General features: G+C 38.1%; 1 protein-coding gene across 1 annotated transcript in view; it reads right to left on the reverse strand.

Annotated features, from left to right (window-relative positions):
* The window catches only part of LOC145998425 (NFX1-type zinc finger-containing protein 1-like), a 44,059-nt gene continuing 28,900 nt past the window's right edge, over positions 1–15,159 (reverse strand). Inside the window, exon 11 of the mRNA XM_083134834.1 lies at positions 1–1,493. Within this exon, the coding sequence (XP_082990960.1) occupies positions 760–1,493 (734 nt within the window). The 3' untranslated portion in view covers positions 1–759. The remainder of the gene's footprint in view (positions 1,494–15,159) is intronic.

Below are 15,159 nucleotides of genomic sequence, written 5' to 3' on the forward strand. Positions count from 1 at the left end.
TGGTTATATATACTTTATTACATGCTTACATCAATAACACAGAACTTTTAGTATTTTTAATTTATATTATTACTACACCATAGTAGAAAAACAAAAAACTGGTACTGTAGCTACAAAAAAACAAAATGGATTATAAAATTAGTTGGTTTAACATATCCACAAAAACTCTAGATAATATTAAAGCAATAACACAGCCACACATTTCTATTTTATGCTGTATATTATATTTATGCCATTTGAAAATTACCTGTTACCCTACATTGTAGATTACAAAAGACAATATTCTTACACTCTGAATTCTATAGTTTTAAAAAAAGAAAAAAAAAGAAATTGTAGATTACAAAAGACAATATTCTTACACTTTGAATTCTATAGTTTTAAAAAAAGATAAAAGAACCTACCTATGCCTGTAGAAAGAAATTGTGAATAAAATATCTATGCTCATGATGTTCTTCCTTATACACAAGTAGCTTACACTGACTTCACTCTTGAAAATAATAATAGTTATATTTTTTCTATTTAATACTACATATTATATTAATTTCTGGAACAAATTTAAATTCTTGTGATTGGCAAAGTATGCTGTGAATTAAAATATCAAAATATAGGTAGTAAATATGTAAACAAGGATCACTTTCACAAAACTCAATGAAAACTTTCAGCAATTAAAGTCCTCAACAAAAAGCATATGGTAAAAGAATACACAAAGTGAATAACAACTAATTCACTAGAAGATATACTGCTTCTAGGGAGAAATATTCAATGCATTCCAGGCCATGCTGGATTGGCACTCCCATCCATTTCTGGACCAGCGAAACTGTTTGTAGGTAAAAGACGATGATTACTTCCACCAATTTGAGCATTGCATTCAATGCAATGGCTTTGCTGCATTGCGCCTCCACACTCTCCTATGACGTAATAATGGCCGTTGGGACATTTAAACCAACGGCCTTTTCCAATTGACTTTCCCATGACTTCCGCAACCATTTTTCTCTCTCGCTGCAGCATCTCTACTTCCAAGTCTTGTATGTTCTCTGCCAGGTCAGTAATTAAAGTCTGAACTTTCTCGTCATTGTCCTGCATGTACCTTTCAATGGTAAAAATCTCTTTCTTGCAATTTTCATGGAGTGACTTGACAGGATCTGCTGTGCATAACTGAGAGAAAGAAGGGTTACTCTCCATGACGAACAGTTGGCGGATTCTTTCCAGGCGAGATAGTTCTCTCCTGAAGTCTTCATACTCTTGCTCACTTATGAACGGATCACGGTGGTTCATATTCTTCAAGAGCTTGTCTACGTGATCGGACAATTGTGTTTGCAATCTGCTCATCAGTGCATGATTAGAGTGTCTGATCAAGTTGTATGTGTCTAGGACAATGTTGCACTTATTCTGAAGGGTTTGTAGGCGAACGGAATCATCAATTGGACTTTTTGTTCCAAGGCCAAGAAGTTCAAGAATAATTTGATCTGCTACTTTCTCCTGGACATCAGTTGCTGTAAAAAAAAAAGTTTACAAAAACTTTGACATGAAATTAATTTAACCAGTAACGCCAAATTTAGAAAAGCATTTGATGAGCTTAAGTTGGAGATTAGTTCTTTAATTTTATGCAATAATATGTCATGAATAGTCTGATGATTTTCCATAAAATGTTCCTTGGTCATAAAATGTAGGTTTTTACATTTAGAAACTGTTTTAGGCCCATATCTGAGATGAATATATGAAGATAATTGCTTTTTGAGTGCCTAATTTACAAAAAATATGAAAAATTTATGATATTCATCAATATTAATGTCTCTTTTTTATTCTTCAGTACTTCTTACCTGCCTATTTAAAAAAAAAATAGTGCTCATCTATCCTCATTCTGGTTATAAGTGCTTATTGTCCCTTACTTTTAATAGCAATACAACAGCAGAGAGTATTAATAATATAGGACATTGAAAAGTATGGTAATGGATATGTAACAAATTATTATGAAATATTTTGATTAAAGTTTGTCAGTAATTAAGTTGTGAGAATCCTTTAAATGCATAATAATGAAAAATTCTTTCTTTCTTAAGCGCAAGGACTTTACTTATAAAATAAAAGATAATAGTACTCAAATTATTATGTGGACTTGAGTGCCTCAGGCCCATATAAGTTGGTGCCACTGAATATAACATTCATGAGCCACATATAGAGGTATAAGTTTTAGTCAAAATGAAAATAAATGTCTGATGAAAGGACCGTGTGTTCTCCTGAAACGTCACAAAGAAAAACTGTTTTCTTATGCTTGTAATAACCGTAAACTACAGGAAAATAATTCTATAATGCAAGCAATGCGTACATACAAGAAAAACACATACAGAGGGACTGGAATTTTCTGATACACCTCACATAAACTGCTGTGCTGTATGTTCTGTTTTAGTTACTTTAAGATGTGGAAAGCCATCTGAGAAACTTGGATATATGAACATTTGGTCAGTGCTTTACGAAACCTGAAGTCAATGAACATGTTTCCAGAGCATGTGCATATGCGAGTTCTTGTTAAACTCCACTTTGTGTAGATAGGCTAATCAGATTCAGGCCTGGACCCACTGTGCGAATTACACTTTTTGCTTTTGGGGGGGGGGGGTGCTCACTCAGTGGATATTTGTGATTTCAATTCGTCGGGAGTTCGTTTTTATGGGGGGGGATATATATGCAAATTTGTGTGTGTTAGGGGACCGGTTAGTAAACTAAACTATAGCTTTGCATTGGTTCTAATCTAGGTCATTAAATCTTATAACATTTACACGTAATTTAGAAACGCACATTCTAAGAAAACCCAAACTCGTACACAAAAAGAGCTATCGAACTAGTAGCACAGAAAATTTGGCCAAGTGGAAACATAATACAGGGTGGCCCAAAAAATAAGTAACCGAATAATTTTAGTTACCTTATGTTTCAATTACCTTTTTTTGGGCCACCCTGTACCTATATACCCTACCTACAAGTTTCTTGTGAACACTTTTAATGCACGTAAAATAGAAGCACTATGCCATGAAAACTTAAACGGAAAACAGCCTGCTGGAATGTGATGAACTCTTGTCTCGGCGCAGTGCAGTTGGTCAATTTCAGAATGGTGCCTTTTCTTTAATCCACAAGGCTGCAAATTTTTCAACAGGGAAATATTTGATGATTGAACAATTAATGGACACGAATGATTTCTTCAATTGTTTCTTAGATAGTTAAGAATTATACTATATGGTTTCAATTCCATTTTCTACGAAGGGGGATAAAACCATCCCTGACAGGAATAAAAATAAGTTTATTTTGTTGGGGATACATTTTTTTGTGAGGGGGAAATCCTGGCACACTGTTAATCAGGGTTTCTGAGTGGAGTGCGGAGCGTACTAAAGGAGCGCTCCGGAGCGACTTCGAAGCGCCAGTTCTACTCCGCTCCTTGCTCCGGAGCGGAGCGTGGTACGACAGCACTCCGATCCGGAGCGGAGTGGTTCAACTTTTTCAGTCTCACACTCCGATCCGGAGCGGAGCGGAGCGTGATATAACAGCACTCCGCTCTGGAGCGGAGTGGTTCAGCTTTTTGAGATGTACGCTCTGATCCGGAGCGGAGCGTGATACAACAGCACTCCGCTCCGGAGTGGAGTGGTTCGGCTTTCTGAGACACACACTCTGATCCGGAGCGGAGCGTGATACAGCAGTACTCCACTCCAGAGTGGAGTGGTTCAGATATTTTAGACGCACCCTCCGATCCGGAGCGGAGCGTGAGACAACAGCACTCCGCTCCGGAGCGTGGTGCATTTGACAGCACGCTCCGATCCGGTTTAAAAGTTTTTTTTTACACGAATACTGTAATGCAACTATGAATAATGGGAATGTGCACATTAAAGCCGACTTCCGTGACGGAGTGGTAAAGAGCCTGCAGTCCTGTTTCCACGTACTCTAGCTGTTTGTCTGTATGATCGTCCCGCTTGGAGGGGAGGGACAGAGTGGATCATGCTTTCTTATGGCCCTAGTCGAACGGGTGAAGGGGGAGGTGCGCAGGGACTTTTGGCCAAAGCTTTTTTGTTTAAGGTCGCTCTACAGCACAGCACCCTATGACGTCAGGGATCCTTGGGGTGGTTCAAATCCCGGTATGGACTTGTACAGGGTCAACGAAGTTAGTAATAAGTTTGATTTATACACTTGTATGTTGAATTGTATCTTCTGCAAATATGCTGTATAAAGTTTGATTTATACACTTGTATGTTGAATTGTATCTTCTGCAAATATGCTGGAGTACAAAGTGAGGCGAGTGTACAATGTTTGTGTGTATCCTTCATCAATTTAATCATAACATCGATCATCTCCATCTTGGCGATTAGTGAAAAGCGACAAAGAAGAGAAGTAAAATGAAGTAAATCAATCAATCAATTATGCACATTATAGATAGATAGAGAGATAGATAGAGATAGAGAGATAGATAGAGATAGAGATAGAGATAGAGAGAGATAGAGAGAGAGAGACAGAGAGAGAGAGAGACAGACAGACAGAGACAGAGACAGAGTTACAAAAATGTATGTAAAAGAAAACCAAGTATTTCGATCAAGCTATTTCTATAATTGTAATCAACAATGACCAATTGTCCTTTCAACTAAGTATAAGTTTCAATTTGTCTTTACAGGACTATTAACTTTGCCTTGCCTTTAATCGTATATTTCTCATGATCCGTAATTTTAAACAAATCCTAGATAAGTCGGCAAAAAAATAGGACACCAAAACTACGGAAAAGAAATATACTGTGATAGAGAAACAAACACAAACCAATGACATTAACGTGGGTAAAACCAACACCATTTGTCGTGGAGAGCTGAACTCACATCCACGAACTCGCAGAAATATTCCCATGGAATTCGTTATTCGTCTGATATTGATGATGCTTTCTGTTATGTAATAGACACTTATGAAGAGAATACATTATTAGGACTTTGTCAAATTTCAGAAAACACACACATACGTAAAAGATATGAATAAGAGGTTGTTCATTTGGAAATTAATTTCTAAGTTGTATTTTTATGCTCTTGTGAATAGATGTAAAGGAAAGTGAAGTCTCTTGTTGTTAAACGGAATTACAAATGTATATTTGCTTAAGGATTAATTTATCACAATATACATTGCAATTATACATTCAACATACGTTCAAACAATGCCTTTTGTTATGGACTTTTGGTGGATTTAAGACTCAACAATACGCTATCGAGAATAGACCTACAGTTTAAATCCTACCTAAAGTGGGATTCACGCCACTATGTCCCTCCACCGGGTATCGATCCCAGTGTCCCTTCATTACAAGGCGACGTTGTTACCACTATGTTATAGGGGTACAGCACGCTACTTTTTTTTCAGTACATATTTATCAATTCTCTCATTAACATCGTCGCGATTAGCCAAAATTCAAAGCTAAGTAACAAAAATCAAATCAAATCTAGTGTCAGGATTTTTAGAAAGTTAGATATGAAAACTCTGTATTTTAAATTAAAACGTTTCCTAATTGGCCGTGTTTATGGTAACATTAATAAGCATGATTCCGATTTTCAACTTCATACATTCAAAAATCGAAAAGCTAAAATTAGCAACCTGAATTTCCAATTACTTTAAACTTTTCCCTTTCCCTACATTCAAAGTATCATACATAACCAGCATAAAAGAAAGTTAGATATGGCAATCATGCACCAGCGAGTGTATTGCATGAACACCTGTCTGCCTTTTATCTTCCTCCCTACAAGTTGCTTAGCCTTTCCTCTGTGCGCTTTTGGCTTTTAGGTCAAATGGATTCTCTACAGTAATTTCGCCAGTGTTACTCGAACCAATATTCCGGAATAACTCACTTCTCCCGTGGCGTGGACTGTAACGTCGGGCCGATATGCCGAAGTGCTTAGCCCGAACCAGAAGTTGAACCGAAATGAGTTTCAGTCGCAATCCCTGGTGGCAGGAAATGAGAGTGTTTATAAAACCACAGGTGGCACACCTGCTATTGAAATATATTGTCCCCAGAAGTAGTAGTAGAGTAGTAAAAGTGATAATGAAAATGTAATAATAATAATAATATCGCTCTCTTCACGAAAACAGTCCAGTGAAGATCGAAGCTTTCCCTTGCCTTCTCCACACCCCTGGCCCTCCAGGTTTGCCACACTTCTTCTACGCTTCTACGCTTTCTCGTTGTACGTATGCTAAGACATCGCTCCGCTCCGGAGCGAAACAAACAATTTCTTAGAATCTCGCTCCGGAGCGTGGGAAACAGCCGGAGCGTTGATCCGCTCCGCTCCGAAACCCTGCTGTTAATTTGCACACTGCCTGGAGCTATCTATAATTTAAAGTGAGATCTGAACCACTATGTGCCTCCATTAGGCACTGAACTTGGGGTCCCTTGAATATAAGGCAACGACCCTCATGCACACAAACACGCACCAATGCTCAAAGTGGGAGGAATGTTACCCCCAGTTAAGAAAATTTTTAAAAAATATTTAAAAAATAAAGCATCCCCTCAACTACGACAATTTGCATGTTGATCCATACTAGTAGGGATGTGCGGAACAGATTTTTTTCGTCAGGAGGGGATCAGGATGGGAGTTTTTTAAAATCCTGAGTAAGTAAGGACATTTTTGGTACGGGAAATGTTCAAAATTTCCCTGACACACAGGAAATCTTGAATTCTACATGTAATTTTCACCTAAGGTGATTGTTTTTGCATTTCTGGAATAGAAACTAACAATTTCCGGACACTTACAATACAGAAAACGATGAGAATTAACCACTTTTAAAAATGACTATTTTGAATTTCCCTGACTGTTCGGGATCCCAAAAAGTCGGGAAGTCGTTTTGCAAAGTCAGGGTTTGGATAGGAATTTTTTTTCCAATCTCGGTACTGAATTTTCGGGATCCCACACCCAAAAGGAAGAAGGGTTAATAACAAGTAAAAGAGGAAAGAGGAAACACTTACCAAACACAGGAAAAATTCAAATTTTTGTGGCCGCGAGCCACATCTTCACGTGCAGAAATAAAGCATGGAACTTCGCAACAAGGACGAAGTGATAGCGTAACTTGCAATGTTGACAGGTCCAGAAAAGAGTTGTAGAAGGTGAGGATGGGGGGACATTACTGGGTGGCCTTGTTCTGGCTGAGGGGTGGCTGCACTTGTGGCTGATATATGTAGGCCCTCTCCCTTCTTTTGCATACTGAGGTGGTTCTTTTCCATACTGAGGTTACAGAGCCTTGAACATGTAGTGTTGAAAACTGCACTGTTCTGGGCTCTCTGGCGGGTTCCACTCAGATATGATACCGCTAGAGGCACTGGTGTCTGTTTTGCTGCATGGTATTAGTCTGCTTATAATGGAAGCAAATTGAGTTTTCGCTGCAACGTCAGATTCTTTTACATGAAGCATTTCTATGAATGTGATAATTGCTATGATATTTGGTTCAGTGGTTGCGAATATATTAACAAACATTCTAGATAATCGACCACGTCCTGTTATCGTTACTTATATTAATAATACAGGAGAAAATATATGCCTGGAATGCTCTTGGTAACTAAATTTTTGTGTATGAATTAGGTTCAAACAAATAATAAAAGAATGGATAACATCACTCTAAATCAAAACAGTGAAACTGTAAAGAATCCTTTAAAAGTAGCAACAATGTTTAATAAATACTATGTGGGAATTGCACAAAAATTGATAACTTCCCAAGACAATAAAAGAAGGATATGTGAAGTAAATGTAAATTCTTGTCACAAAACAATGTTCGTGCATCCAGTCACTACCAATGAAATAAAAGTTATCATCAATAAAATGAAAAGTAAATGGTCCTGTGGTGTAGATGAAATACCTTCCACAATTATCAAACAGAGAATTTACATTCCCCAACAAAACCCATATATAAGAAGGGTGATAAACAAAGCATGGAAAATTAGAGACCAGTTTCATTACTCTCCCAATTCTCAAAAATTCTTGAAACTGTCATGTATAATCAAATCACACTATTTTTGAACAAAAACAATATCATCAACACTTCTCAAAACAGATTTTGTAGAGGGAAATCAATGGTATCAGCTGTATTTGAATACAGTAGGTGCCCTCTAGTTCAGCCACCTCAGGACCGAACCGTAGGCTGAACTAAAAAATGGCCGAATGAACCGAAGTAATGCAAAAAACACCAATAAATTCTATAAACAGTAGGGGCATACATTAACATTAGTTATATGGTAGTTTAAACCATGTTTGAGTGTACAGACGAAAAAAATAAACGCGAGCAGTAAGTCTGCACAATAGCAAGAGCTGTAGACGACTGATCTGTACAGCACAATACTTTCCAGTGCTAGACAAACAAGTGGTAACTTGTCGCTGGCAAGGTGGTGTTGGGCAGGCCGAACCAACCAAAGCCGAACTAGAGGGTGCCTACTGTACCTAGAATAAGTCACGGACCTGTTAGACAATAGGGACCAATGTAGGGCTGTTCCTTGATTTGACAAAAGCTTTTGACTTAGTGCCACATAGTCAGCTACTACAGAAGCTAAATCAGTATGGAATAAGAGTCAAAGCAAATGATTGGTTTTGATCGTACTGCACCCAAGTCGTAGAGATCAGGCAGGTAGATGAAAAAAGCAGGTGCACAACATGTGTCTCAGAATAATGTAAAATAACATGTGGAGTTCCCCAGGGATCTATACTGGGACCAATACTGTTCATGTTATACATAAATGACTTACCAATAAACCTAAGTTCAAGTTCAACGAAATCTGTGTTATACGCTGACGATACAAGTATGGTGATGACTGGCTCAAAAAGTGAACTTCTTTCCAACATTAGTCACACAATAGAGGATCTCAGTAAGTGATTTTCAACAAACAAACTAAACCTGAATGTTAATAAAACTATAGCAGTAAATTTTCACCATGCAAGTAGCAAACCACAATGTAGTTAATTATGAGAAATCTGTTAAATTTTTAGGGCTGTGGATCAATGAAAATCTGAGCTGGGAATCACAAATCAACTATTTGGCAGGCAAACTGAGCAAAATAATCTATGCTGTCAAAGTAATAAAGGCTACCACAAATTTGGAGGCAATGAAAATAATTTATTTTAGCTTATTGCAATCCTTGGTAACATACAGAATTATATTCTTGGGTAATGCATACAAGAGTTGTCAGATCTTTATTTTACAAAAGAAGGTTGTTCGAATCATGATGGGGCAAGATCAAAGGAACCATGTAGGAAAGTGTTCAAGAATCTAGGTGTTCTGCCACTCCCATGCTTGTACATTTTTCACCTGCTCTATTATGTAAAAGCAAACTTCCATGAATTATTTAGGAGCCACCATGACATACACGATTATAACATAAGAAATAAAACTAATTTACTAATACTTGTACACAATAGAATTTTATATGAAAAAGGACCTAGCTACACAGGGATTCTCTTGTATAACAACCTACCAAACCACATACGAGGGACGTTCATTAAAGATTTCCCCTGACCCAGTTCTAGTTAATGTAGAATACTGAAACTTTATATGTGTAATGACAGATATGTGCATAGCTCATGAGGTAATTCGCAATTCAGAACTCCTCTTAGTCTTAGAGGTACTAAATTGAGGCAAGGTGTAATGATGGATCAGGTGGAATACCAAGCAGTCATCAAGTCTCCTTACCTGAGAGGCTGCACACCAAAGGAAACTTTTGATGAGATGAAAGAGACTTATGGAGAGGATGCCCCATCGTATGACGTAGTGAAGCACTTGCACCGTCAGTTCAAGTGTGGTCGGACTTCAGTAGAAACAGCCCCATTCCCGGGCGACCCCAGTCAGCCATTGACGAAGACACCATTGGGCAAGTGAAAGCTGCCATTATAGAGGATCGCCATACAACCATTTGCCAAGATCAGTGAGGGGTCTGTGGAAAAAAATCATCCACGACCATTTGCACATGCGGAAGGTGTCTGCCCAATGGATTCCTCGGCTACTCACACCTTTCCAAATGCAGGAACGAGTCACGTGCTCCCAGGCTAATTTGACCATGAGCCAGGAAAACCAGGAGGACTTTCTTGACAGACTAATCACCCAGGATGAAACGTGGGTCTATCACTATGACCCAGAGACCAAGGTACAGTCAAAGCAATGGAAACATCCTGACTAACCACCACCAAGAAGGCCCATGTCCAACCCTCAGCAGGTAAAGTGATGCTCATGTTTTTTTGGGACCAGCATGGAGTAGTTAGACCCGAGAACCTTCAGATGTGTCCAGTTCCCAGAAAGAGCCTTTCCCTCCACCCCCCAGCAATGAAAATGTGACGTCTCAGGGAGCACAAGTGACAATGACCGCATTCCAGCCATCTTCATGCGGTGATCAGTTTCCCCCTCCACCTCCAATGGGACAAGGAAAGAAGACAACAACTGGATATCGGAAATAGGTCACCAGTTTCCCCCTCCCTTCACTCAGCAATATCCAAAGTGCCAGGGAAGCAACCAAGGAAAGAGAGCCTGATGTGAGGCCAGATGCAAACAAGTAAATGGTAATGGTCACATGACCAGCAATTATGTCAATAAAGGTACTGCACATGTAAGTGTTTCCTACCAAAATGTGAGGGGCTTAAGAACTAAACTCAAAACATTCTACCTCAGTATATTAAGTAACAATTTTGACGTAATCATGGCTATGAAAACATGGTTAAATCCATCATTCAATGACAGTGAAGTAATTGACGATAAATACATTTTGTTTTGGTCGGATCGCGATGCAGAATCTTCTGACAAAGGCTTGGGGGGAGGGGTACTTCTGGGTGTAAACAGGGCATTTCGAGCTATCAAAATTGAAACTCTGGTAATTGACCCTCTGATAAATTACTTGTTAGTAAAAATTAGCGAAATAAATATATATATTTGTGTAGCCTATTTCCCCCAAAAAAAGAATCGGATCTGTATACAGTTCTTTTTATCAAACTTTGGAATCACTTTATGGGCAGGGGTCTTCCCTTATTATTGCAGGGGATTTTAATTTCCCTCAGATAATAGAGGCTGATCACAATCTCTTATTCTCAAACGAAGCTTGCGTAGAATTGAGTCATTTCATGTCACTCCACCAACTAAATAGCTTCAATGACATAAAAAAAATGATAACGAACTGACGTTACATTTAGTGTTAAGTAATATTAATAGCATAACAGTAACAAAGAAATCCGATCCTCTCATGCCAGAAGATATTCATCACCCAGCTTTAAATATTGACATCTCCAAGACTAAACTTAAACCTATCACAAAAAATTCAATTCAAGCAGAATATAACTATAACTTTAGGAATGCAGATTTTTAAAAAATGAATAATCTTATGAGAGCTGTAAATTGGAATGATCTGAAGAAATACACTAATATTAATGCCGCTATTGATGAGTTCTATGAAATGGTGTATGACATATTTAACAAATGTGTACCTTCAACAAAAACTCAACCAAAGAAATTTCCAAGCTGGTTCTCACGGGAAATTTCAGGACGAAAGCATATCACAGGAAAAAAAATAGAAAAATAACGCTCTCCACAGTGATCATCATCATGAGAAATTTAAAGAACTTCTAAATATTGTTAAACGAGGGATTCAAAAAGCATATATGCATTATATTTCAAGAACAGAGTATAACATACTTCATACACCTAATCTAATTTTCAGCTTTGCCAAAAATATGAAAAAACAAAAAAGAGCAGAACCTTTTCAATATCAAGGTAAAGTACTTTCTGACACTCTAGAAGTAACAACAGCGTTTGCTAAATATTTTCAATCAGTGTACCGGCATGATGAAGGAAAAAATAAGATGCTGAGTATTCAATCTTACAGTGAACTTGATAAACTAAACCTATCAGATATTAGTCTTAAAGAAATCGAAGATGCCATAAAAAATCTTAAACCGAAAAAATCTATTGGTTCCGATAAAATTCCACCTTACATACTTAAAGGATGCGGTGCGATACTCAAATACACCCTGCACATGCTGTTCAATCTTGTGTTCTCCACCTCAACATTTCCAGATATTTGGAAATTAGCAAAAATTACTCCGATGCCAAAAACAAATAAGCAAAATGATGTAGAGAATTACAGGATGACAACAGTCCTGGCAGCACCTGCCAAGCTCTTAGAGCAAATTCTTTACAAGTAAATTTCTTATCACATACGGTCAGTGATCTTTCCTTATCAATATGGTTTCTTATGTAAAAAGTCTGTCTGTACCAACCTATCAGAAATCACTTATTTTATTGCAACCACGATGGATAGCGAAGCTCAAGTAGGTGTAATATATACAGATTTTTCGAAAGCATTTGATACCGTAAACCATAGAATCTTAATAGAATAACTGAAATCATACAATCTATTGAATCCAATGTTACAATTGTGTCAATCCTACTTAACAAACCACAAACAGTACGTCACGTTTCAGGGAAATACTTCCGATGAATGTGGAGTTACCCAAGGCTCTAACCCTGGTTCCTTATTCTTTCTCATGTACATAAATGATCTTCATGAACATCTGAATCAATCGGGTAAACTACTTTTTGCAGACGATTTAAAAATATACAAAAGAATTTGCAGTTACAGTGACTGCCCCGAGTTACAAGCAGATATAAACAGTCTTGTGGAATGGTGCAAAAGCAACAAACTAATCTTAAATAGCGAAAAATGTTACCAAATGTCATATACTCGAAACACTAAATCAATAAAATACTCATATTGCATAAATAAACAAAAATTAAAATGGGTAGAAACAATCAAAGATCTAGGAGTTCTGTTTGATTCTAAACTTACATTTCACGGGCACATTAACTTCATAACAAACAAGGCTTACAGACTTCTGGGATTTATAATGTACAAAGTAGATGGTATTTACCCTCAAATGGAATCCCGTGAGAGCCTTCTTAGATATTTTAACCTAACAACTCTCAACAGCAGACGCATCATGCATCAGCTCATTTCCTTCCACAAAATTTTAAATAATCTCATTGAAGCTCCTTTCGCCCTGTCAAAGCTAGACTTCTATGTCCCCCCTCAAGCAAATTACGACCAAAAAGGCAACTCTTCAGCCTCCGTCGTAATAGAACCAACGCTCTGGCAATATACCCAATTTGGAATATGTATAAAACATTGAATGATACCATCAAAAGTGAAAACAGTGTGGACTTATTTTGCCCGACCGCAATTTTGAAAAGGAATATACTAAAATTACATAAATTCCGATAGAACCTAAGACTTGCATGTTTGTTAAATGTTTTCTGTATATATACTACATTGATCTGTGCAATTTTTCAATAATGTTATCACAAAATTATTGTATAATGAATGCCATAAATGGGTAATATACCAGTTGCGTTCAATATCTGAAATAAATAACTGAGAAAATGTAAATTACTATGACTGAATTCAAATTATACATGTTAAATATATACTTTTAGGTTGATATTTGATTTTTAAGGGGGTAGGCATGGTCATCCTTGCCCTCCCCCCCCACCTTTCCAGATGTCTATGTCCCTACATTATTATACTTTCACCTAGAAATTTAGTGTAGAGGAATCTTATCGCCGTTATTAAACAATATTATACTCTTATTGCCCCTCCCCTGAACGGAAATCTCTAGGGGGGGACACACATTGCGGTACAAGAAAGCAAGACTAGTAGAATCTAAGAGTAGCAGGACAAAAATATACCCAAGATGGGATTTGTTTTCACGTCTATCTTGCATTATTTCTTCCAGGTGGCAAAGAGTACCTGCAGGGAGCACATAGGGAGTAATTGCCCCGCTCAATGTCAAATTTTGTACAAATAAAAATACATTTCGTAAAATTTTCATGTTCGCTTCGATCGCAATGTCTGTTTTTCTTACAGTCTTGTCAAGTTCAGAGCCGTAGCTAGGAGGCAGCAGGAGTTGGCTCTGGGCATCGAAATGAAAAAATTGTAAAACAATGCCATGGCGGCCCATGATTTTTTTTTTTTTTTTTTTTTTTTTTTGTGCCATATTAAAACAATATTGTTTTCAGTTTGCAAAATTTGGATCTAAAAATGTTCTATCTCACTTCGCTCACAATATTGTTGTTTTCTGTAATGCATTGTAAATTACCAGAGAGAGAAAAAACTATACTTCAGACTCTTGCTCCTACAGTTTTGTCTTAAATGCATGAATACAATTGTTTGGAAGAAAAGGGGCACAACACATGTCAGAGACAATTTATTTATTCGTTATGGTGCCTCTATGTTCCTGCATTAGATCTCTCTCTCTCTCTCTCTCACACACAAAAAAAAACACACACACACACACACACACACACACACACACACACACACACACACACACACACACACACACACACACACACACACACACACACACACACACACACACACACACACACACACACACACACACACACACACACACACACACACACACACACACACACACACACACACACACACACACACACACACACACACACACACACACACCCCCCATTGATGCAATGAAGCTAAAACAGTGAGAAAAAATGAGGTTTTTCTTTCCCGACTGAACTTTCATTAATGCTTTGCCCCCCCCCCCCCCCCAATCAGAGGGTCTGTACACAGACCGAAGCAACGTGCTACAGGGGGAGTTCCCAATGAAGTGACAAGCGACATGGTGCCTTCAATCTACTAGCAAACGTTTGCTGCTAATTGTGCGAATAACTGATCTAGGCGATACGATAAACCACACGTTACAACAACAGATCTAGGCGACACGATAAGCTGCATAAGCTGCATGTGTTGCTTGTGTGTCGCTCAAACTGGGTTATTTCCTCAATATCTTGCAACGTGTTGCCGTGGTTTGTTGCTCGCGCTTGCGCGATGCAATGAGTGTCTTGCTTTAGGGGGATTACGCACCAAAGCGACAAGCGGCACATGACACTTATCGCTTGAGAATTTCACCAACGCTGGCCTGTGCTGCCTGTCATGCTACTACGATGTGAAGTGTTGCTGTTGATTGCTGTGTCACTTGTTTGAAATCCCCGTATCGTTTGTCACATGTAGCTTTGGTCTAACATCTCCTTGAGGAAACAGTGCAGTCAGAGCTGGTGTCCCTATGGTAGGCTGCATTGATTACAGACTGCTCGCTTCCAAGCGACACTTGTGGTTTGTCA

This window comes from Lepisma saccharinum, chromosome 1 (assembly GCF_977018435.1).
Source record: "Lepisma saccharinum chromosome 1, izLepSacc3.1, whole genome shotgun sequence".
Taxonomy (NCBI): domain Eukaryota; kingdom Metazoa; phylum Arthropoda; class Insecta; order Zygentoma; family Lepismatidae; genus Lepisma; species Lepisma saccharinum.